Raw genomic sequence first — 24,478 nt, 5'->3', positions numbered from 1 at the left:
CTATCTTTTATAGGTACGTATTACACTTGCCACTTTGTGCCGCGTAGTGTTTTAGCACAAAGCTTGCACCTTCGTACTTGTACTTTGAAAGCTTGCAAGTGAAATAAAATAAAACTAGGTACCTATATGTGTCCATTTTTCGGTATTCCTCAGATAAGTCGATTTTTTTTTCATTTTCTGTATAGGTATATACCTAAAGAAAATATTTAACTATATTACTATACATTATTTTCTCAATTTTAAATATTTAACATTTTTTTTTTCTAATTATGTTAGTAATATTAAGACTCCTTTGTTCAACAGGATAGTTTACTACTAAAATGAGATCGCATTCACCTTCTTGGAGCCTGTAGAGCGGATACACTGTTGCTTATCATCGCACGCACATCTTTACTGTCGATTAGAGCAAAAGCTCCGCGATATACAGCCGTCCCCGCGTTATCTGCGCTATTTATATCCGATTATACGGCAACCAACTGTATGAGATAAACTCGCGGGATCGCCCGCTTACAATAAAACGCATACAGCTTGTATAATATAGTTATACGTAGTTATAGCTTTACCCCAATACCGGAGGAACATTATTTCACGTTAAAACATATTATTATTATTCCCCAGCCGCACACGATTTTGTAAACAAACGAGACAGAGCGTAGGCGCGTGTGTACATTAGGGATTTAGTAACTCGAGTTTCGTTCTAATAGCACTGTTTTTTAGAATTCCTATGTCTATACATTCTTGTGTAATATTGTTATTTCCTTTTCGTAAAAACTTCTTAGGTACTTGTTCCTGTATGTAGCAATGACTAGAGTTTCGGGTTTCAGGGATTTCGCAGGTGAGCAACTCGGGGTAATTTTCATTCCACTATAGAATAAGCAATAAACTACTTAACCATAATTTCGGTCCTTCAGCTCTCACAATGTATTCGTGTATTCTTGTCCTTACCTCATCCACGTGTATGCAAGTAAGTATGTAATGTAGGCAATAATTGAAATATTAAACAGGGGAACCTAAATTCACTATAAATCGTAGGTATTAAGTTACCTTATCTTCTGTCACTGTTTATTTAAAAACTTTTTTAATTAATTAAATCATTTCTCGCTTTAAATAGAAGTTGTCGATCGATTTGTATGTAAGTAAGTAGGTAAGTTTTCAAACTTATGCACATGTAAGTAGGTACTTACCTCTAGTAAGTAGGTAAGTACCTACTTACATGTGAATAAGTTTGAGAGTATTGTATTGTATACTCTGGAAGGTACCTAAGGATTAAATACTACAAACTCCCCAGAAGTGGAGAAAAAGAAATTGAGAGGCTTATTGCCAAGAATCTGACTTTCAAACTGTCTATGTGGAAATACGCAACTGAGTAAGTATAGCATAGCGATTAGATGAAAGGAAAAAAGCTTTACAAATTGAATTTTATTACAGCGAAATAAAAATAAAATTACATGTTGATGCATTTACGGTTGGTGCACAAAAAACTAAAACTATTTATAAAATGCTAAGCTTTCTGACACACTATGTCGCGAATATTCTTTTAGCTTTAGCGTAAGATTTTTTACATCACATTTACTTAGTTTACAACTGTGTTTTTAGATACTTTATGATCAGGAGAGTTCTGAACCAACTGAAAATACATCGTCACGGATCTTTTCGCACGCTCATAAAAATGTGATTGATTTACATAGTACTTAGTACATTTGTATCGGCACTATTTGGCAGCTTCCCATTGTTATTCAAACAAACAAATTCTAGCAACTTTTCCATAGAATTACTGGAAACATTATTTTTTCAGACAGATTTAACACGTCATAAACACGAGGTGAAATATTTTATTAATCTCTAGTTGGATCTCGTCACTACAGTTGTTTGTCATGTTTAATGTTCTGTTTTGTGGGATATTAAAGTAAGATGTGTTATCATAATGTATTTTATTGTGTATATAGATAGCATACAAGATCTCCTTGAGCATAACTTAATTATATTCTCCCCTATCTGTCTATTTTAGCTTTTATTGAAAGACGATCGGTGCAGTATGTCTTGAATTAGACTACTCGTTCACTAAATACCGTAGACTATCTATATCTACCCTGTATTGTTAGCCCTGCTCCCTATGCTTTAATCCTTCTCCTCTTCTATTTGTAAAGTGTATACTTTACTGTAAATAAATAAAATCATGATACTTACAAGAGAAAGTAAATCTAAAAGGCAATTTGTGGTCTTATCGCATAAAGCGATCTTTTCCAGACAACCAGAAGAGGGCCTGCTTGCATGCGGTAGGTACAGGCAAGGTTGACGTTGGAGATAATTAGATCATGAACCGAGATCCCGTTTAAACACGTGTACATTAATATTTACAACCGTTTATATGACCATTTGACTATTGGCTGGTAACGTTTATGCACGGATTACTATACATACAGTAGGGTACTTACATCTTATTTATTGTACTAAGGAACTAACATCGATGTGACTGCGAATTGTTATGTTATGATTTATAGCTTTTCCTGTGCCAACAGTTTAAGTATTTGGGACTTTTCAGTCTTAATATATTATGTTGTGTTGTACCTAAGTACTCAATGAGGATAAAAACTGCCTATTTCTCCCATCATAAATAAATTTTGATAGTTGCTCATACTATTTGAGTAAACAAATACATTGTTTTGGTTATCTTTTTACACTATAACCCTCTGTGCAGCGTTTAACTGCAAAATCACAGCATTATATTTATTCCCTATAGATCGGAAAGAAGAAACTTAGAAAAACTTATTTTCGATCAAAACTGCCTTTTTCCAACTGGCTGCTTTTTTTCGTAACTCGTCCTTCAGACGGCCCCCCGGGATGTATCCCCATACTTACATCCCACGTTTTAGAGCAATTTTAGCTGGAAAAAATGACAAAATTTAGGAACACAAACAGTGGTGCCACATTGAGCATTTTTGAATTTAAAAACTATCTACCTAAATATAGGTACGTACTTATGTCATAAAAACCTTTCTACATCTCTTCACAGGTAGAGCAAATAAGATACCTAATTAGATCAATCCGCAATTTAATTTCTACTCTTTTTCTTGATGTGACTTATTATACTTTTGCCTCCGATGGTATTAACTACTTGACCGGACAAATGAGAATGAGGGCCCTCACTCGGTACAAAATTTAAGATAATAGGTCTGAGTGTGCCTATAGTTGGATACTGAACCTCGGTTCAAGGCGTTGTCTGAGAGGATGATTTTTTTCCGCCTTTTGTGGGCTGATAGCGTTGAGCACTGAAATAGTGAAAACGATCACCGGGTCATTATCTGGGAACTGAAGTGAGTGTAATGGGGTCGTCCAGATCGTATATCCGTATTACGTAGGTATATTAACATAAGCTAACGACTATATCCCTATTGGGGTAGTCGAGGTACATCCATCGCTAGATGAGCTAAGTACCCACACCTCACTGAGCTTTTTGTTATACCAACGTGATAGCTGGTGAGCCGTATCGCCGTAGGTATATTAGTCCGATATTTTTCGGTAAGTACTGTCCCTTAGTGGAATATATTTGGAAGCTCATGTCTACACAAAGGAGAATGTTCATCGAAGCATGGACCCCCGTACCATGTTGCGTAATGGTTGCATCAAAGTCAAACTTATTTTTCCGTAATCTAGACTTATAGCAAGGATCAAAAAAAGATTTTTTCAAATCCATATCCGGGTTTCGGAAAAAAGTGGACATGAAAATCCTAACTTCATTTCAGGTATTTGTTTCAAACATACTTATTATAAACGTACTTTTAAGTTAAGAAATGAAATTCCCTATTCGAAATTCCGAATCCTTTGGCGAAATTATGTTTAAAATCGCGAAAATTATTTTGGTAGTATTTTCTTAATACCATTCGTGGTTATTCTCCTTTAGGCTTATTATTTTTATTTATAGGAATTGTAAGTTATAGGTAAGTATATTATTTATGTGCCGAACAAAAGTGACATCGTTATTAGCTCCTGCCAAAACCCGTGCAGGTATTGTTAGGTGAGCAAGTTTGTATTGTCATCATATTGCAACGTATTGTTTACAAACAGGCGATTCTTTACCGGGATCAATGACCCAGGTTCGAAAGGACGCTGTGACAATAAGATTTGTGCCAATTTTTCCACCATACTGCCGCCTGCGCAGCTCGTGCTACGATGACAAATTTAATGTGACATTCGTTTGGAGTTCTGAGAAAATTTCCCGTCGGGCTTCGACCTCCCAAACCAAAATTTATTTCCAGAAAGCTTTTTTCAGTAATTTGAAATATCATCTGACACATTGAGCCATTTTTAAATTGTTCAAATATATTACACCTAACATTCCAGAATATTATTTTAATACATAATAAATAATATCATCATCATCATCGTCGTCATAATCATCATCAGCCCATTAACGTCCCCACTGCTGGGGCACGGGCCTTCCCTATGGATGGGTAGGGAGATCGGGCCTTAAACCATCACGCGGGCCCAGTGCGGATTGATGGTTATTAACGACTGCTAATGCAGCCGGGACCAACGGCTTAACGTGCCTTCCGAAGCACAGAGGAGCTCGAGATGAAAACTTTTTTTTTGTGGTCACCCATCCTATGACTGGCCTTCATTAATAAATCATGAATAATATTATTTAGGTGCAATAAGTCTCCTGCCTATATCAACTACGTTGGTCTTTTTAAGTAAATTATATACCTACTAGGTACCTACTTGAACAAACTAAAACCTTACAAATAGAATTTACTTTTCTCTCAAAAGTGGATAGATATTGAGTAACTTAAAAGGGGAAAGACATAGTTATGGAATCTTTTACCAACTTCAATACTTGATAATTTACTCGGAGAAATTACCCCTAGTACTCATATTTTGTATATGTATAATTTATTTTATTCTTTCTTCTTATTCGTTCAAAACATATTGGGACATACATTTTATTCGCTGGTATCAAGGATATAGAAATCAATACATACGTAGGTACTTGTGTGCTGCTGCTTATGCTGTCAATAAAAACCAGGCCTGGTGAGAGGAACAAGAGAAAGCTGATTAGTGAGTGTTTCCCTTTTTATCATCAAGCTGGGCTATTTTCAGGTCTGAGCATAGGACAGCGTAAGTGATTATGATTCTTCTTTGCCTTCATCTACTTTTTTATAGGTATATATTTTTCTTATTTCAGACATATAAGATTAGTTCTTTTGCATTAGTTCTTCAAGAACAACATTCACAAAGGTCGAGTGATTCTTTCAAATAGAGTCCTTTCGGGAAACGCCCTGAACCCAATGCCCTGATTTTGTGCCCAACTGAGCACTCGCCTAGCCTGTAGTCTATTTTATACCAGTCGAGAGCCCTCCGCGCTCCCCATTTGCCCGTCCAAACTAGTTAATGCCATTAGTGGCAAATGTATAACAAAAAATAAGAAGTCTATATAACATTAGACACTTTATTACTATTGCCAAGTATTTTAAATTGCCAAGGTTTTAAAAAAACACTGTTTTTATTTTAATACTTGTTAGCCTAGGCAACATTACATTCGAAATAGCTTTCTTCTAATCTTTTTTAATATGCATGCAGGCGTAAAATTATGTTCGCTTGATTTTGCGTAGTCGATACTTTATCCCGTTTTTCACAGGGTCAGCTTACCTAACCTGAAAATTCTCTCTCTCCTGTAAAAATACAGACGCGACTGACCTTCTAACCCGCGAAGGGAAATCCAGCCCAATGCACATACCTCCGAAAACATTCGGACTTTAAATAAAATATCTGACCTGCCCAACACGACGTGCAAATTAATTAAAATATAAAAGCCGAGAAAAATGTAGCTTTTCTCTAAATTTTCCTCTTGATATTATAAACAGTTTCGTTGTTTATTGCCAAAAGATGAGTGATAATTATGTTATGTTAAGAGGGCAACCTCGGTGCGCAAACAGTAATAATGAATGATGAAGCGTTTCAGCGATTATGTCGCAGGGTCGCGCAGAAGTTGCGCATTGAGGTCACGGAGCGAGGGTGTTAGCTTTCTCAGCACACATCGTTCCGCTTGTTTACGTTTTTCCTGACCACGCTTCCGGCTAAAAATACGTTAGCATCCTGCCGTTTGAGGCTCACGCGATTGGTTGGCGGGTGCGCAGGAAACTGGGAGGACTCGGTGCAAAGAGGCCGCCGCTCCCCCGCCCCCGCGCGCCGCGCAGCGCCCGCACGGCTGACTCTCGTAAAAGCAGCAGAAATAACCCTGAACGCGGGAAACAGAAAACTTTCAGCCAGTCGTGTTGTGCGTCTCACAGTGTTAACAAGTGAAAGCAACCATGGTTCTGGATACAGAAGATTGGGTAGGTGTCTTCGGATATTAGAAGTTAAAAAAAAAAACTAATACGCTAATTGTTTTTCCTGGAAGATTTCGTGGAAACTATACTCAACTCTAAATAATAGTTCAATTAGATAATTTTCCTAACGTCACTTACCGTAGTACGATTGGCTGCGCACGAGTGGATGCTAACGGACGCGATCTCCGTGCGTATAACGTACCTATATGGATGTAATTTTATATAGCGATTGACGAGAAACAGTTGTTCTGCAATATTTAAGTTACTTTTTCAGATTTTATTTTAAAATGGGTCTATAAATTAGATAATATACATTGATTTAGTCAAATTCCCTTCGCAGTAATGCGACACCTATACAAAAGCTACAAGGGGTTATTTGAAAATTTGATAACTGCTTACAACTCTCAAATTTAATTTGTAAGATTTTCACCATTTATTTTAGATTATTTTAATACTTACAGAATTTATGCACTTATCAATAGGTATTGTATTTACTTAATAGGTTAGATAGGTTACAGTCTTTTTTAAGCTATATTCCGACAAAAATTCTTCCGCATCGTACGCCGTGACAGATTTTTTCACAGAACAGAATAGGTAAATTTTTGTTTTGTTAATTTGAACAATTCATAAGCAATTGATTATTAAAAGTATGCGCTGCTATACATTATGCGTATTATTTTGATATAGGTATGTACGTTATTTAACACAGAACAATCACTTGGAACATTAACCAAGTTGCAAACCCCTGTAATTATTTAATATCACGTGACTTCTCAACTAACAGTAATCTATTTTGATTGTTCTGTAGCTGCAAGTAGAGCTCTTTTGTGATAAATTCTTTTATGCCTGACAACCTTCACTAATTATTGAAACTGTAAACCATTACGCCGTGTAGCAATTCCAAACGATGCTAACTATTACGTCTATTTCTGTTCCAATTGCACATAAAATAAATTTATTGCGCTTTACTTACGCACGAGCTTAGGAAACTTGCCTTTATGATCTTCATATGAAGTCGGTCACGTAAATACTTCCTCCGATGACTGATTTGAAAATAAATTGCGTCAGAATATTTCAGGACATTTGAGTATTTAAGCTGTCTGAACAATTAGGTCGTGTTCATTCAATGTTTCTGATCTGGGAGGTTAAAATGGCCACATCGAAGCAATTCATCTAAGAAAGCAATATTGCTGTTTGACATTTGTATGCATTGCGCACTTACATTTATATGCGCAAGTATCAAATTGCAATATTACTTGGCCATTTTAACCCCCCTGGAATCTGGGAAGGTATCTGATGGATCTTGGTGCAAAAATATGAAGAAAGATTCAGTAGATATTTTTGGATAGAAGAACTCTACAACAATCGTAAGGTTTTATTGATAAGAAAACTACTTAAAAGGTTTCTTTTGCTACATGTTTTATCTACACAAAGCATCCAGAGATCATTCATGTATACACTTTATATTATAGTAAAGAATGAATAAAATATTTAATTAAAAACCCTTACACGGAAGAAAAATACATAATATAAAATCGCTTAGGATTAGTATCAAATATCAATCCGAATTTAAGGTTTGCTCTACTGCGAGTTAATCGATAAAGAAGAATAAATGATGAAATTATTTTTATTATCCTGATTAAGTAGGATAGAATTAAATTATTGCACAACATTGTACTTTAAACCAATGTCTTCCACGCTCTAAATTCACCTTATTTGATGTGTTTCAGGCCGATGAACTGCCCCCGGAACAGATTGCCGGTAAGTAGTCATTTGTATTTACCATATCTTATTATTAGTACCTACCTACTTGTATAGTAACTATAGCTGTAGTAACACTTTCATTAGGGAACTTTAAGTGAATGCTGCCGGGTTCATTCTTATGTCTTTCAGTTTCCTCACAGCATTAGTTAAATGAATCAGTTTTTGAATGGATGCGCCGTATCACCTCGAGCCTAGGATCTGGCTGCCATCCAAAGTAAACTCCACCCTACATTGAATACACAAAACGTTAAATATTATGACGCGAGATTAGGACGTTATTAATTACTGAATAAATTTTGAGGACACCATTTATAAAAAAGTGATATATTACTAACATTGGTTTAGAAAAAAATCGCAAGCCCGAATTTGGCGATCGTCCAAGAACACAATAAACGCTGACTTCATAAAAACAGATGCGGGGTCACATAATAAATTAATTCTTTTAAAATTCGCGTGTGGGCTTCATTAATGGACCAGAAATAAAACTTAACTCAACCACAAAGGGCGTGGCTGCTGAAAAAATATCGTGGATCTATTTTTAAATGCTTCGTACCGAGTAACAAGATGATTCAATTACGTTCGCTTCCTACTAAGAAATTGTTTGAAGCATTGACTGCTTCTAAAATTCGTTTAGCCATTCGTTGTCATTCACAAATGTCTTGCTTCGTTTACAACAATTTAAATGTTGGCACAAATACATCTATTCAATTTTTCAGTTTCACGAAATACAACAAATGAGAAAATAAAAATAAAAAACAGCTAACAAGAGTGAGATGTGGACAGTTTAAGATGACATGCGGACAATAGGCGTCGTTGACAAGTGAGCTACAGTAACCGGGGATTTGACGCGGTCGCGATGTCTCCTCTCAGCGGACAGGTGGTTGGGATTATCACTTGTGACAAATCAAGTCGCTTACATATTGAAATAAAAAAATACAAGTATTCATTTTGTATGAAAATTAAATTGTACTATACCTAAACGCAACTTGCTGTAAGTATATAATATCAAAATAACCCCATAAACTTGGCATTACAGCTTGTAGTCGAACGCTACATTAAATCCACTGGCATACTTTTGGGAGAATTTGAATTGGATTTTTTGGGGTGATGCGACGATAACTTCGTTCGCGGGCGAATATACATGTAGTTGCACAATAATGTTTATTATAAGTGAGGATTTGCGTAAAGTGGAGTTTATAGGGCGAACTGTCGGCGTGTGCGGGCGCGAGTGAGGCGGGCGTGGCAACACGGTTGGCTGGCAGCCAATCTATCGTGGAGCATGCGAACGTGCCTCATTGTTTTGTAAATCTCCAGATTTCTCAACAACGCATGAATGTACTCGTGCCTAAGCCGTCCATCATCCATCAACCGTGCATTTCCAATGCTCTTGATTGTGTTGCAGTCAAAATACAAATTTGTACCACTATACGCTTTATCTCGGGAATTCGTATAGCTGTTCATTGCATTACTCATATGCTGAAGTATTCAATATTTTGACGAATCTTATTTACTTAATATGCGTCACAGTTCAACTCTAATGTAATATAGAGCGTTTGATATGATATTGGTTTGGCCATTATTTACGTAGTGGTAATACATTATTCATTTTGGTACGTCGCACTATGGAATATGGTAGAACAAACGCGTATCAAAATTCATTTTTTCACTAATTGAAATAGGTCCTTCTATCAATGTAATATAATAGTTCGAAAGTCGAAGATTCATATTCTGTAGCGCAATTCATATTATATTTGGTGAAAGTAGTTGTTTTCATGTGGTAAAGTTAAGGTTCATGAAATTGGGAAATATCAAGTTCCTCATTGACGATTTTCAAAGTCAGATAGTTTTAAAACTTAAAATGAAAGGTATATGGTATTATATATTTTTGAAAAGCTTATTTATCGGAAAATTTAAACAAATTAAATTGATTGTTTTTAATACGAATATATACGTAAAAAAAATTAAAGAAGAAATGGAGGAAAAAAAAGGTTTTCTTCAACTTCGTCGAAGCTTTTAACATTTACCGGCGTTTACCGGTGCTTTGAATTTAATGTTAATTGATAGTTTAGTTACTTACTTATCAACAACATATATAAAAATTAGCTGCGATTTTTTGCGAACTTTGGAGATATGAGATAAAATCGAATCCTAGTCAGGGTACGGAAATTGCTATCAATTGCGGTTTCGTGGTTGACTTGATTTAACAATACTTTGTGGTATAGTTTATCAATTGATTATTTTATATTGTTAAGTTTTTATCATTTTGGTGTCATTTTCCGTGAGAAAATAGATATCTGAATTAATTCACACATTCTGAAACAATATATAAAGGGAGGTAACAAAATATGTTTCCATTACAATTTCAGTGGTATTTTCGTATAGTACGGCTATTTTACTCTTCAAAATGTCTACTTTTAACTGTAGTAAACGTGAATTAATAGAATCTTATATAGAAGGCGGTAAAACGACTGCGGCACTTTCGACATATTTGGAGGAAAAACAAGTATCAGAAGACAATATATGTTTTATAATTGGTAAAATTCAACAGACTATCATCCCTGCGTTTAATAGACGCTGGAAAGAAGCAGCACGCAATAAGAATATATTTTTAAAAAATAACACAAATTGGCTGGATTCTGAATATTCCGTGACTATATCTACATCAGAAAACGTGTCAACAGACTCAATCGTGTGTGACATAATTATGGAGATTCTTCAGAATCAAGCAAAAAAAGAAGAAACACTATTTTGATGAACGAATATGGTTTGGAGCACATTCTGGGCGGATATCTTCAAGGATTGCGTTCTATGGGAGAAGGAACGGAAGCAAAACTAGTTGAAGAATTAAGGTTGGCTGATGCTGAAAAAAAGCTTTTCGTTTTGAATCACTTTGATAACGCAAAAATAATCAAAACGCTTACAGATGAAGCAGCATTCAGTGTTTTCATCGACTTGGAACTATCTAAAGCACAATATCTGTATCTCAGGAACGTTACAGATGAAAGAAACTGTCCAATATTTCCACCATATTACCAGGTGTAAATGGGAATGAACCCAACAAGAAACCCTATTACATAGCTAGTTTTTATTTATTTATTTATGTAATACAAACATTATCATGACAGGCACTTAACCTAATGCGACAATGTTAGCGTACAATCTTATAAGATAACAATTGATAAGCTACTCTTTGGAACTCAGCCAATGTGCATGCGAACAAATCCAGATTCTGTGACATTTCATTTAATATTACAATAGCTTTTGTGAACGGGCAAAACTTAAGCAAATTTGTCCTTGCTACCGGCACTTTAAACAGTTCAGCTCTAGGGCCTCTTCGAAGTCTGCTATTCGGCACGATAATATTTATTGATTGTAATATGGCCATGTTAGTAAGCTTGCCTCGAAACACTTTAAACACATACTTGGCTAGTGCTACATCCCTGCGTACCTCTAGTCTATAATAACCCACCATCCCCATTACAAATAATGTAGGGTACCTGAGGGGAAAATAAGGATATACTCCATACTCCCTGAAATAAAGGTATCTCAAGAATTTATTTTGTATTTTTTCTATCATTGAACTATATTTAGCCTCATAGGGTGACCACATAGTTAAATTAATAATATTAAGAAAATTTTGATTCATTTCTATGTTTAGCATAATGTATAGCTCTATAGCTATACATTATGCTAAACATAGAAATGGTACAGTACCTATGTACTGTACCATTTTTTATTTTATTTTATCATTAATATGATAAGTTATGTTAATTGAGTAATTAGTGTTAAGAAATACAGGTAAGATAATATAACTAAAAATATAAATTTCAATAAATATATAGAATTTTAAACGATTGTGAGTTTTCTTTATTTAATAAAAAAAATTACGCGTAATTTCAATTCACCAAACATTACTTATATGAATTTTTATATATTCCTTTATATTAGTGCAAAATTACATCGCTCTATCTTTAAAATTGACGGAGTTACAGATTTTTGATCCGAAACACACCCAAATATTCCACAGTGCGTCGTACAGATTATGGTGCATAGACGCAAATTAAGTACCTTTGATTTATGTGACTGAATTAGTTTAAATCATGTTTTCCTTCCAGCTCACACTCTGCACTATTGCCAAGTACTGAATATGAATGTGATACAACACCAGATATCAGGATTATGTGCCAACACTAGGATATAGAGGGACATTAAAATGACTTATAGCAGATATGTGAGATTTTCTCCCTACTAAAACTATGAGGACTTGTACCTACTGTATTTAATCTTATATGGGGGTCTCCGACTATGATTTATAAATAGCAAAATCTATATCGGTTTTTAGGAATACAATATTTGTGACAGTTTCAAGAATATTTCGTTATTTGTCATATTGCCACCTACTCCAGTTTATATTAAAATTTCAAACGGCTACAATAAAATTTCTCGCAAAGTGTCAGTTCCACAGCGTAGATATTTGCCAAGTGGTCTAAATTTATGTGTGTCCAGCGAACAGTTAAGAACACAAGCCAAATGCACAAAATGAAATTGCTGCACAATGCAACATAGGTACCATTAAATAAAAACACATTTCATCGCCACTTGACGAAAACATAATTTATGTTACTTACTCTCCTAAAAATGGAACACATAAACAGAAATCTTTAAAATACACTGCTATAATTTTCATTTCATAGCAACACGGTGTTCCAATTTTGGATACAAATATTTAGAGCGAGTATAAAAACGGATGAGCTTTGAAAATATAACTTTTATATCTATATTTTTCTTAGAAATCTTGAATAATTGCGGCAGTCCGCAACTAAAGTCGCCTTTGCGCCCGCAGACCTGCTCACTGCCTGCTGGATGGTCGCGGCGTGGGTGGATAATTAATAAGCATCTAAAATCTAGGAAAAAAAGCAATAAACGCATGGGGCTTTGAGACAACTGCCAAGACATCGTGACGATTAAAATTAACAACGCGACGGCGGAGAAAATAAATAATCTTGTTTTTTAAACTATTTTCTTGCCAAAATATTGGGGAACAGCTGCGCTGTGTTGTAAGCGGGTGTTTGAAAGGCGGCTGTTATCTGATGATAAGAATGAGGGGAATTAAAAACAAACTATTTTTCGCAATGCATATCATGTTGCTTTAAATGTTTCTGCGGTTTGGGTCTACGCTTGTCGGCAGCGGATCGAGTCCGGCGTGTGCGTCAGAGCAGCGCACGCGACGCATGCGGAGTAACCGCTGCGGAAGCGGAAGCCCATGAAATGTGTCGTTATCCGCTCGGCTTATAGGTATTATCATGCTAAAATGTATCTTGTGGCAGCATGGAACGTTACGTTTAGGGAACACTATCTAACATTAATCGAATATTTCGCCTCATTCATTAACTTAAAATATACTAGAAATAGGTTAATAAATGAACATGTTCACTGCTAGATCTAGTCCTCGATCTCATTACTACGTTAATTTGGATTTTCTTATAAATGCCATAAAGAACTTTTACATTTGAAAAGATATGTACTTACTTAATCATTTATAGATCATAGATTTTGTAATGAATGAATAAATAAAAAAAAAAAAAAATCAAAAGAAATTTGAAAACGACCCATGAACTAGGCAAATTGTCTAGTTGAATTAGCGAGATAGTGATGTTGTAATACTTTATAATACGAAAAATGAGTTCGTCAGTTTATCTATCAGTGCGACTATTAAAATTTAGAAAGTGTTTATTTCAGTTGGCTACACGCTTTTCTGTGTTTACTGAACATGACGCACGTTTAAAAATATAAGTAATTTTTATGAAATCTATGATGAAAACTATATTTTACGTTGTAGCCATTACAGTATATCTCGCTCTCGTAATCTTTATTTATTTCTATCGGTTTGAGTTTTTGATATTTACGAGGATTTCGGAATATTATCTAATAAACTAGTGCAGTTTGAGTACGGTTTAAATGTTACCGTGTCTCAGCTTTAGAGGTATATTTGTAGCTAATTACCTATGTCATGTTTCTGAAATAGTGTTAGGTATTGTACAGAAAGAGGTTTCTAGAATAATAAACGCTTTACGTTCTGACATAATTAGGTGTCACCAAGAATGTCGTTTACGATTCATCAACTTTTAATGTCCGTGATGGTACAGGTATATTCGTACACTTACTGTGACTCATTAGATCGTTGTTTGTAAAGCAAACGTTGATATCGTACTCTGCAATGTATGTCACAAAAATCTCGTAGGTACTTACTATCTTATTTCGCCTAAAGAATGAAAATGTTATATTCTTTTGAGTAGACGGCGCCAAAGAACTTTAGCAGATGCACTCCACAGCCACTTTTAGTGATCTCCTTCATTCGTAGCTTTTTTCTCTTACCGGCAGGTAGGTACTGTGTCTCAAGATAGGTATGACAAACTCGATAGAATATAGTGAGTGGCAGGTGAAAGAGTACATCGTACACACGGTCATAATACGTCCATCATACCAGACGCTAAGTCTGATGACTCAGCCGACTACTGCGACATATTGGGATGACATGTAGCATGAAATACTCAACGCTTTTCTATTCATAATAATTACATTATCATAATTGAGTCGAAAAGGAGGCGGCTGGGGCGGAAAGGTTCTCGAATGGCGACCACGTGTCGGACGACGCTCAGTGGGTAGGCCCGCTACAAGGTGGACCGCCGATCTGGTGAAGGTCGCGGGATGCCACTGGATGCGGGCAGCGCAGGACCGATCGTCGTGGATATCCTTGGGGGAGGCCTATGCCTAGCAGTGGGCGTCGTACGACTGATAATGATGATGATGAATTGAGTCAATACGTCTTATGGGTTTAATGTTAGTAAGAGCGCAACGCTCCCGAAGTCGTGTCGGGTCTACTAAAAAATTAGAGTTTTGTGAACTGCCTAATTTGTAAATCCTCTAAGACTCTCATCATCTCCCTAGCATTATCCTTTTTTCCGCGGGGTCCGCTTACATAACCTGAAGATTTGACAGGTCCGGTTTTTTACAGAAGCGACTGCCTGTCTGACCTTTCAAACTGGTTAGGTCACATAGGTACTTCCGAAAATGCATTTCTCGGGATTGTGGGTTTCCTCACGATGTTTTCCTTCACCGCGGAGTAGATGCAAACATGAATTCGTAAACAAATTCGACAATCATTGGTTTAGGCTTGAGCTGGATTCGAACCTGCGACTTCAAAGTGAGAGGCAAGCCTTCTACCTACTGGACTACCACGGCTCCTCCCTCCAGGGCTTTATAATATATAATTATTATTCATGTCCTAATATATTAAGATGATTAGATAGTAAAATAGGTACCTAATTATAAGACATGTTTACTGATTCGTAAGTTGTCATTTAACCATTAGAAAACGAGTCTAGATGTTTCCTATTTACGTATAAAATGATTCAAATATTACCCTTGTGAATAGGTGGAGCAAGGTTCAATTTTGTGTACACTTTGGAACCAAGCATTGGTATGGCCGTGTCCATATGTAAAGAGTGATTTTATATTTTGGTGTTTAAATGCATAATGATGGTTATAATAATAAGACACTTGCACACACATTCACAAGTTATTTACAAGAAAAAGATTAAAGAAGAAGAAGAAGATTACCGTTAAACTATTATTTTATTATAAGCCTTACGTCCGCGACTTCGTCGGTTTGGCCTTTGGTTATCGCGGGCGGTGCGTTTTTTCCATCCTCTTAGGATGCGATTTTTGGGATCAAAGCTATCCATCCTTTCCTCCTCCGGTCTTAAACTACATCCATACCAAATTTTATCTAAATCGATTAAACGGCTTAAGCGTCAAAAGATAGACATAGTTACTTTCGCATTTATAATGTTAGTGTGGATAAGTAGTTCGGTTCGGATATTACACAACTTTCCTTATTGTATTCTATTCGAAATTTTGTCATGTTTTTTGTGACGTCACAGGTTGTTTTTTCATATAAATTCCATAGTACTTAATTTCGTCTTTTGACGTTTACTAAAAAGTAATTGATTTGGATAGTTGAAAACTAACCTATTGAAGATTCCCATTAAGATTGACTACGCAACATCCAACCAAGAACTTGAAATCACTCACTGGGGCAATATTGTGTTAGGTCATCATCATCATCAGCCCATTAACGTCCCCACTGCTGGGGCACGGGCCTTCCCTATGGATGGATAGGGAGATCGGGCCTTAAACCATCACGCGGGCCCAGTGCGGATTGATGGCTATTAACGACTACTAATGCAGCCGCCGGGACCATTAGTAGTCGTTACCAACGTGCCTTCCGAAGCACGGAGGAGCTCGAGATGAAAACTTTTTATTGTGGTCACCCATCCTATGACCGGCCTTTGCGAAAGTTGCTTAACTTCAACAATCGCAGACCGAGCGCGTTTACCGCAGCGCCATCGAGTTCCTCACGCCACCGAGCTCGTCATTGTCATAACACAAAGTTAAATAAATAAACAAGGTATTCATTGAATGAACACGCTGTATAATGTTGTGTAGCACGTTGCGACGCGTATATAGCCTCGTATACCCCGGTGCACCGAAATAGCGCGTTGCACAACTTATTAGCACTGCATCTAGGTGCATTGAACTGTCCTAATCTCATTGCACCCCGTCGAACGATCAGTGCGTCTCCTTTAATTGTCAGTGCAGCACCAAACTGCTAACTGCAGAGTGACTCCATAATTTTTGGACAGACTTTACAAAACTGAATCCGTCAGAAATGAACCCGCAGATTAACATTGAGGGTAGGAGTTTATCCTTTAAAGTTTGTCCCCTTGAAATGTTCCTTGAATAAGTCTGTGAAGTTTCTTTATCTCTTTTATAGTCACGCTTAATAATACATTTCAGCCTAAATGTGTTCTACGTTTTTCTGAACAAGTGAAAGTTTTCCCTTACTGGTATTTTGTTCTTGTCTGAACCGCGTGTGTCTTGTTGCAGTGCTCCGCAAGGCTTTCGATGGGTTCGACCACAACCGCTCAGGCAGTATCCCGTGTGACTTCGTGGCCGACATCCTTCGGATGATGGGGCAGCCCTTCAACAAGAAGATCCTTGAGGAGCTCATTGAGGAAGTCGACGCCGACAGTGAGTATTGCTTGAAACAAATACAGTTTTAAATGAACTTTCAGAAAAAGAATAAGTACCCGTAGTTGGTACTATTTGCTAAAATGTTGTTACTAGGTATACGTAGACCATTGTTGTAAAGTGCCATAAATTTTCACGTGCATGCATGATTAAAATAGTTACATGAACCGAAATAGAAACAGGTAGTGTTAGAGGTAATAAAATCGTAAAATTCGGTATTATTAGTAAGCCATTTTTTCGCAGATCTAAATGAATATCGCTCTATCGCTCGCTACCGGGTGAGAGCCTTCAGCGCTCCCCATTTGTCCGGCCCAGTAGTTGCCATCTGCGACAAATCTACAATAAGTTACGTCAAAAAAATGCTCTCTTCCATTTCGTGGCACTCCCATCGCAATTTTCGTATAAAAATAATGAAATTATTGACATCGCGGCTTAATTTACTTTGTACATCCATTAATCAAAATCTCTGACTTTGCATATATTTAGTACGAATTATCATAGTATTCAACGCAATAAAAAATGCGTTTAAAATAAAATATAGGTATAGGTACCTACAACATCATGTAATTATATTTTGTTTATCTACTATAGCACTTTATTTAGAGAACAGTACAATAAAAACAATAATATTTTCGGCCACACTTGTTGCCGATTTGTCAACCCACTACTTATTATTAGTTCAAAATAAAAATATGTTTACACTGGCACTGTGCTATAAAACACGTAGGTGAATACCGTTCTTTGCCGCCCCCAAAATAGACCCGAGAGAGTGCTATAAAGTTCAATTTATTGCTTTTTATGATTCTCTGTCACAGACGTAGTGTTTTATTGTGAGCTCCACGTCCATCTGTCCTCAAAGAGTTTCTTTAGAAACGCGGTACTCGCCAAATAGTTTATGAAAGCTTTGTTGTTGTGATAGAGCGCTGAAAATATCTATGAAAACTTCTGGATTCTTTTTAGTGCTTCGATAAAAATAACTTGTGTACTACCCGCGCGTTCCTTTGGAAATATATCAAGACATTACTCTCAACAACTTCTGTACTTAAACCTATATTTTTATTTTTTATGAGTAGCACTGTAACAGGTACCTAATATCCCGAGGAAACGGTTTAAACTAAAGTGGTGAAATGTATTTTTTTTAATGTCTATCCATAGTTATTTTCCAGTCAGATGATGTATTTAATCTCCCAAAACATCTAAGAACGTAAAGTTAATTCTAAATGACGTTATCCCATATCCCATATTCATTTTAAAACTTTCGTAATACAAGATTCTGCAATTCGTCTCTTAATTACTTGAGATTAGGGATCATTACGCGTTAGTTCAACTGAATCCCTAAGTGAGTCATAACCAAACCCCGCGTTATTCCAGAGTCCGGTCGTCTGGAGTTCGGTGAGTTCGTGACCCTGGCAGCCAAGTTCATCGTTGAGGAGGACGCCGAGGCCATGCAGAAGGAACTCCGCGAAGCTTTCAGATTGTACGACAAGGAAGGTGAGCACGCACAACTGTACATTGTAGATAACTACTCTGGACACTACTGACATTTTCGCAAAATTCACAAAATTTTATTCAAAGTCATGATAATACAAACTTCATAGTTCCTGATCGTTATTACCTAAAAATTTAAGCTTATATAAAATTATGAAGGTCTAGCGGTGGTGGCCACTATAACTCTTAGAATATCATATTTAGTGACGCATTTTCGGATGCAACGAATAGTTTACCTCTAATGGAGATTACTTTTGATAGTTTACGTTACCTTTTCGTTTTAGGGAGTTCAGGCAGCAGGGCGCGAATTTGACTGAACTGAATTTAAGATCTTCATCCTTTGGATTCATTAGTATAGTTGTTGAACGCTTTAGACCATTTTCGTAAAGATTTAAAACAACTTGTGTTGCCTACTTTACGTATCTAAAGCTCTCAACATAGAGAGCTGGTAGTAATAGCGAACGTTGTTGTAGACTGGGGAGCAGGAAGGGTATGAAACCGTGTTCATCCGCGGCCTTTGTGAATGCTTAGGTACAAACTCGAATGGCATAGGTACAGACTCTTTTTACGGGAAAGAAAACCCTCAATGCCCCTTCTGTGAGCATCTTTGTCAACAGAACATACGTCCGATAATAGATGGTTATATAAGTGGTATTATTGCAGGCAACGGTTACATTCCCACCTCCAGTCTCCGCGAGATCCTGCGCGAGTTGGACGAGCAGTTGACGGAGGAGGAACTCGACGGCCTCATCCAGGAGATCGATACTGACGGCAGCGGCACCGTCGACTTCGACGGTAAGTTATCTGCAGTAATTGGTGACGATAATATATACACAAACACATTCATAGGAGCGTGCCTATAGCCCATATTGGTAAACAAAAACCGCGGGATTATACTATGATCCCGAATTCACGACACAGACGGCTTTCACTAGATAGACGATGATGTGTGACGATAATGTCAGTCGACAAATAATATTCAATGCAGTCTTTTTCCCGACTAATCTCATTGGTTACACAACAACTACGTCTTCTGAGGTTTCTGAGCCAATATTTTATTTGCATGCGACGAGACCGCCAAAGAAGACCTGGGCCCGTGTTTTGTGATTTGATTCGGTCAAAATAACATCACATAACATAAGCTCACGACTATATCCCAATTGGGGTAGTCAGAGGTACATCCATCGTAAGATGAACTAAATACCTACACCCGCGTGTCTTAGTTTGATCTAAAGGTACAATAGGTAGCTACAATTAATTAAAGCTGCTGCTGCTTTTTAATGGAATTGAAACAGATTATAAATTGGTATCTTCCACAGAAAGTACATACATACATAAACTCACGCCCGTAATCCCTAATGGGGTGGGCAGAGCCACAAGTAATCAAAGACAACTTGCAGCCACTGTTGATACGAAGTCCAAAGATGGATATGATGAACTTTATGGAAAGAAAGAAAGACACACACAGAAAGTTCTTACGGAAAATTTACAAAAAAAAAAAACACAAGAATTTTCAACTACGAGTACATTAAATAATGAGAACATGACAGTATGTATTTATAGACAGGATATGAAAAAGTTGAAGCGCAGCAATGTGTGTTAAAAATTACTGTCGTTGCAATTTGGCTGCGGGGGTTGACTGGCAGAGAATGTCATTTGGCACTGAGTCCGTCCGACACAGATTACTGTCTCACAAACAACTGAATGCTTGTCAATAGGTCAAGATTGCATCTTCCTTTTGTGGATAATGGTTGAATGAGAATCAGTTAAATGATCAGTATAGATCGGGAATTCGATGACCTATTTACCTTAACTAAACAACACTATAAATTATAAGTCTCTATTGGTTAATAACTACGAAAAACTAGTGTGGTGTTGCTTATTAAATGAGAAAAGTGAAGGAAAACTATAAGGTAGCAACACATTGGTTTAATTTATGAAAACTACTTACTTATAGCGTGTAACACTATAGCGAGAAGCCTGGTGCCAAGTAGTGTTGTCTATGTGTTATTGCCGACTTTAAGACTAAATAACTTAGCTTCTGATTTCTGACGTATCATTTCATATTGTTTCAGAGTTCATGGAGATGATGACGGGAGAATAACCATCTATATCTAGCTCTACTCTTCTACTAATTTTAAGGAATCTCTACACTTCGGTATACTTCAACCTTTCGAGTCTTGGGATCATTTGGTCATTTGACTCTAGCAGAAACGAAATGAATATAACACCTCACTTCATTGGTTACATAAAAGTATTATGTATGTATTGTACAAAATAATATTGTTCTCGTTTAATTGATGTGTGTGACTGCGTTATGTTTATACTTTATTTAATAAATCTTTTATTCTATTGCTATTTTGTTATTGTATATCTTGAGTTTCATAGAATTTTCACATATATATTTGTGTCGAAATAATATTCGAGAGATCGAGTCTGAGATAAAAATAATGAGACCGCGTGTTTTAAAAGTGGACGGCAAATTGTCCTAGATAATTTTGATGACATGGATTCAGGAAATCTGGCCGTTGGCCAGCGACAATTAATGGGTCTATTTGAGTTCTACTTTTATTTCAAAAATAAACTTTTGAAATATATAATAATTATTGAGATTATCTTGCCGTGGTCTAGTGGTTAGAGCGTTGGCCTCACGATCTGGAGGTCCGGGTTCGATTCCCGGTGGGGACATTGTTGAAATCACTTTGTGAGACTGTCCTTTGTTTGGTAAGGACATTGCAGGCGTGAATCACCTGATTGTCCGAAAAAGTGGAGTCATCTTACTTTTTGTGCCTCGGAAGGCACACTAGGCCGTTGGTCCCGGGCTACTAGCCCAAATACCTCCACCAACCCGCAGTGGAACAGTGTGGTGGAGTATGCTCCATATCCCCTCCGGTTGATTGAGGAGAAGCCTGTGCCCAGTAGTGGGACGTATATAGGCTGTTTATGTTATGAGCTTATCTTGTATTCCTATATAATCCGTTTATTTATTATAAATACCCATTACTTCATGTGTCAAATGAACTTCTTGACGATTCTGCCTTCTCAGTATCTAAATCACGTAGTCTAGTGGAACTGATAGCGGTATGTGTACTTTCACATCCAACCGAAAGTACGAACCGCTAAGGAACACGCCTGTCTCAATTAGCTAGTGTCCTAGGTCAAAGATAAATTATTAAATTCTGATTACTAAATAAAGAGACGTCTAAAGGTGACAAAATCGTTTTCTTTTTTATATTTAACTTATTTATGAATTTTAATAAACAAAAATGTAATAATAAGTGCGACATTTTGTCACTTTTTTCCATGATGACGTCACGTGTTGCTTTTTCATACAAATTGCAAAGTTTAATGTTTTGATGTTTAGTAAAAAGAAACTGATTTGACTAGTTGGAAACTATCCCTGACAAATAGTGACTTTATATATCAATGGTCGCTGGTCTTAACTAACTAATAATGTTTTATTGCCAGTGATCTGTGTTGTAATGACAATTAAAAAAGCTTGTACTTAAGTAAATAAGATTCGCCAATAATTACAGAGATGTCAGTTGGTAAGATTGCCACGATGGAAACCCTATCCTATACTATATTATACCTCCTATATTATTCCTATCCTCTGATCCTTCTTCCTAAATTCCTATTTCACTAAATTCCTTTTATTATTATGAGATGTTTCCCCGTTTTGTCGGTGGCAAATACGCAAATCGCGTCATGCCAAAAAAAAATCAGTTCCACCAGCTTACCTATCTGTGACAAAGACCATGGTCTTTGATCTGTGAACTGAAGGGTAGCGTCACCGTCGTTTCAGTGTTGCTAATTAAATTTGATTCGCACAAAAATCGGGAAAGTGCTGCTAGACATGTGTTAGTAAAAATCATGTACAATCATTGTTGTGTGTATTGGTGTACCTAATATGTTGTTACTATTGTACAATGATCAAGTGATAAAGCATGGGAAGTATTAAATGAAATCCAAACATGTCATAATATTCAATTTAATATTTATTATTAAGTAATTCTTTGTTCGTTCAATATTTGCGCATGTTCACAATATTCAGCGTCGCAACAATATATTCGAATGTCGGGCCTAAATAACAGCGTAAAGCGGAATTTCAATTTTATATTTTATTATTATTTTATATTGTTATCCAATATCGGTAATACAACAAAGGCCCTTACATAAAAATAAATAATATTTTTTATATGGCAATTTACATCGGCAGATACCGCAAAAAAGAAAATTAAAAGCAAAAAGATTGAAATAAGAAAAGTGCCTTATAGTTATTCGTTTGATAACTTTTGTAGACAACAAAGATCACAAACAAATTAAAAAAATAATACGTTGAAAAAATTAAAAGAAAAAGAAGTGATAAAATTCCCTTTTGCTCCGTACGGTATCTGCTAAAAGACATGGTTTATGGTAGCCACAAAATAATCGCAATTATATTTATTTAAGTATATAAAACATATTCAATAACTTAAGAAGCCTACTTAAAACGTAGACTCTGCTTAATAATACAAAGTAAGTAGTAAGATTTAACAGGAAAATGAATAAATTATATTCAGATAAAACGATTTATGTATATTAAAGCTTTTTCGAGAAAAGCAATAGTAAGTAAAAAATAAGGCTACTTCTACAGGACTTCACATATTATTTCGAAATGAAATATATAGAAGCGCCCACAGAAGCAGAGTCATAGAGAGAAAATGTTAAAGAAGGGAAAGACCAGTCAGTGACTGATTATAATTACACTATTTGAAGTATATTTTTAAAACCAGACAGTATTGGCAACGGGAATAAACATCATAGTGATTAACAATACATGATTGTACACATAATTCCGTAGCTGACTGTAGGAATGTGTGTGCTTCGGTCATATAGTTCCTCGCATTAATTTGTATATAAGTATTATAAAAGATTTACGCATAAACGTACACGTTTATCACTGGAAATTGACTCGAAGCACACAAGAGAGTTCGTCGTTATTGTTTACGAAGGTTTTAATGGCACTTGATACTCACAAGACGTGAAGCTTATACAATTATAAGTATGACAACATGCTCCTTACAGACCGAGAGCCCCGTTAAAAAGTCAATATTAAAAATCATTGGTAACTTATTTAACAACTAAGCTTTACATTTGTCTTCAAATAAAACCGCGTACCTAGCTACAGTATCTATTACAAGCATTTCATGTTTATGTACAATACACATCACCTCGATTTCATTAGCTTCTTGGCTTCGGATAGCTAGAATCTAACATTTCGTACTACCTACGGATGAGATCTCAATTTGAACTATGTTTTACCGAACATCCTTCTCCTGCCTGAAGTTATTCAAAGCTAATTATCACATTTTATAGAAAAGTTTAGCATAAAGGATGTAATAAATTAACTTTATATCCTACCACAGCATTAACAATATGCCTTACCCGAAACAACCAGCCACAGATCGGGAATGGAAGAGTAAACCTTTACTGGAATAGTTTACATAATGTAAGTATTCGATTATACATTTATGGAATAAATAAGTATACATTTATAATTCATATTAGTAAGATAAAGCTAGAAGTACTGCTGGTTGACATTCGCGAGGCAATAGTGAGTTTTGCGGATGGTTTTAATTATATAAAGGTATATATTATTATGAATCGTTACCTAACTATGTATAAGTAGTACTTGAATACTGTTTATGCAGACAGATCTTCGTTCCTTGTAAAGCTGGTGACGCCTCTCAGAGGCCTGTCCGAGCTGTCCACGGTCTCATATAATACTCTGAAACAAAAAGAAAAACAACTTTCAATTCTCCTAT

The 24,478-nt window shown here is 36.2% G+C and overlaps 2 protein-coding genes across 2 annotated transcripts in view; one reads left to right on the top strand and one right to left on the bottom strand.

Annotated features, from left to right (window-relative positions):
* The first annotated feature begins 6,192 nt into the window (after positions 1–6,192).
* Positions 6,193–21,029, top strand: LOC126367277 (troponin C-like). Its single transcript, XM_050010708.1, has 6 exons — positions 6,193–6,332; positions 8,057–8,087; positions 17,040–17,183; positions 18,555–18,674; positions 19,335–19,466; positions 20,747–21,029. Exons 1-6 carry the CDS (start codon positions 6,309–6,311, stop codon positions 20,773–20,775), a joined length of 480 nt encoding a protein of 159 aa, XP_049866665.1. The 5' UTR covers positions 6,193–6,308; the 3' UTR covers positions 20,776–21,029.
* Positions 21,030–22,646: 1,617 nt separating this feature from the next.
* Positions 22,647–24,478, bottom strand: part of LOC126367256 (BMP-binding endothelial regulator protein-like) — a 50,187-nt gene continuing 48,355 nt past the window's right edge. Inside the window, exon 8 of the mRNA XM_050010674.1 lies at positions 22,647–24,441. The gene's annotated coding sequence lies outside the window, so the exon portion shown is untranslated. The remainder of the gene's footprint in view (positions 24,442–24,478) is intronic.

Source organism: Pectinophora gossypiella, chromosome 6 (assembly GCF_024362695.1).
Source record: "Pectinophora gossypiella chromosome 6, ilPecGoss1.1, whole genome shotgun sequence".
NCBI lineage: Eukaryota > Metazoa > Arthropoda > Insecta > Lepidoptera > Gelechiidae > Pectinophora > Pectinophora gossypiella.
The sequence above is the reverse complement of the archived record's forward strand: the minus strand, read 5'-3'. Positions and strand labels throughout refer to the sequence as shown.

Bases quoted from the DNA above. Each gene is read 5' to 3' on its own strand.
- LOC126367277 (XM_050010708.1), top strand. From the start codon at position 6,309: ATGGTTCTGGATACAGAAGATTGG. The intron at 8,088-17,039 runs GTAAGTAGTCAT...GTCTTGTTGCAG, and splicing joins GCCCCCGGAACAGATTGCCG to TGCTCCGCAAGGCTTTCGAT. The intron at 18,675-19,334 runs GTGAGCACGCAC...GTATTATTGCAG, and splicing joins CAGATTGTACGACAAGGAAG to GCAACGGTTACATTCCCACC.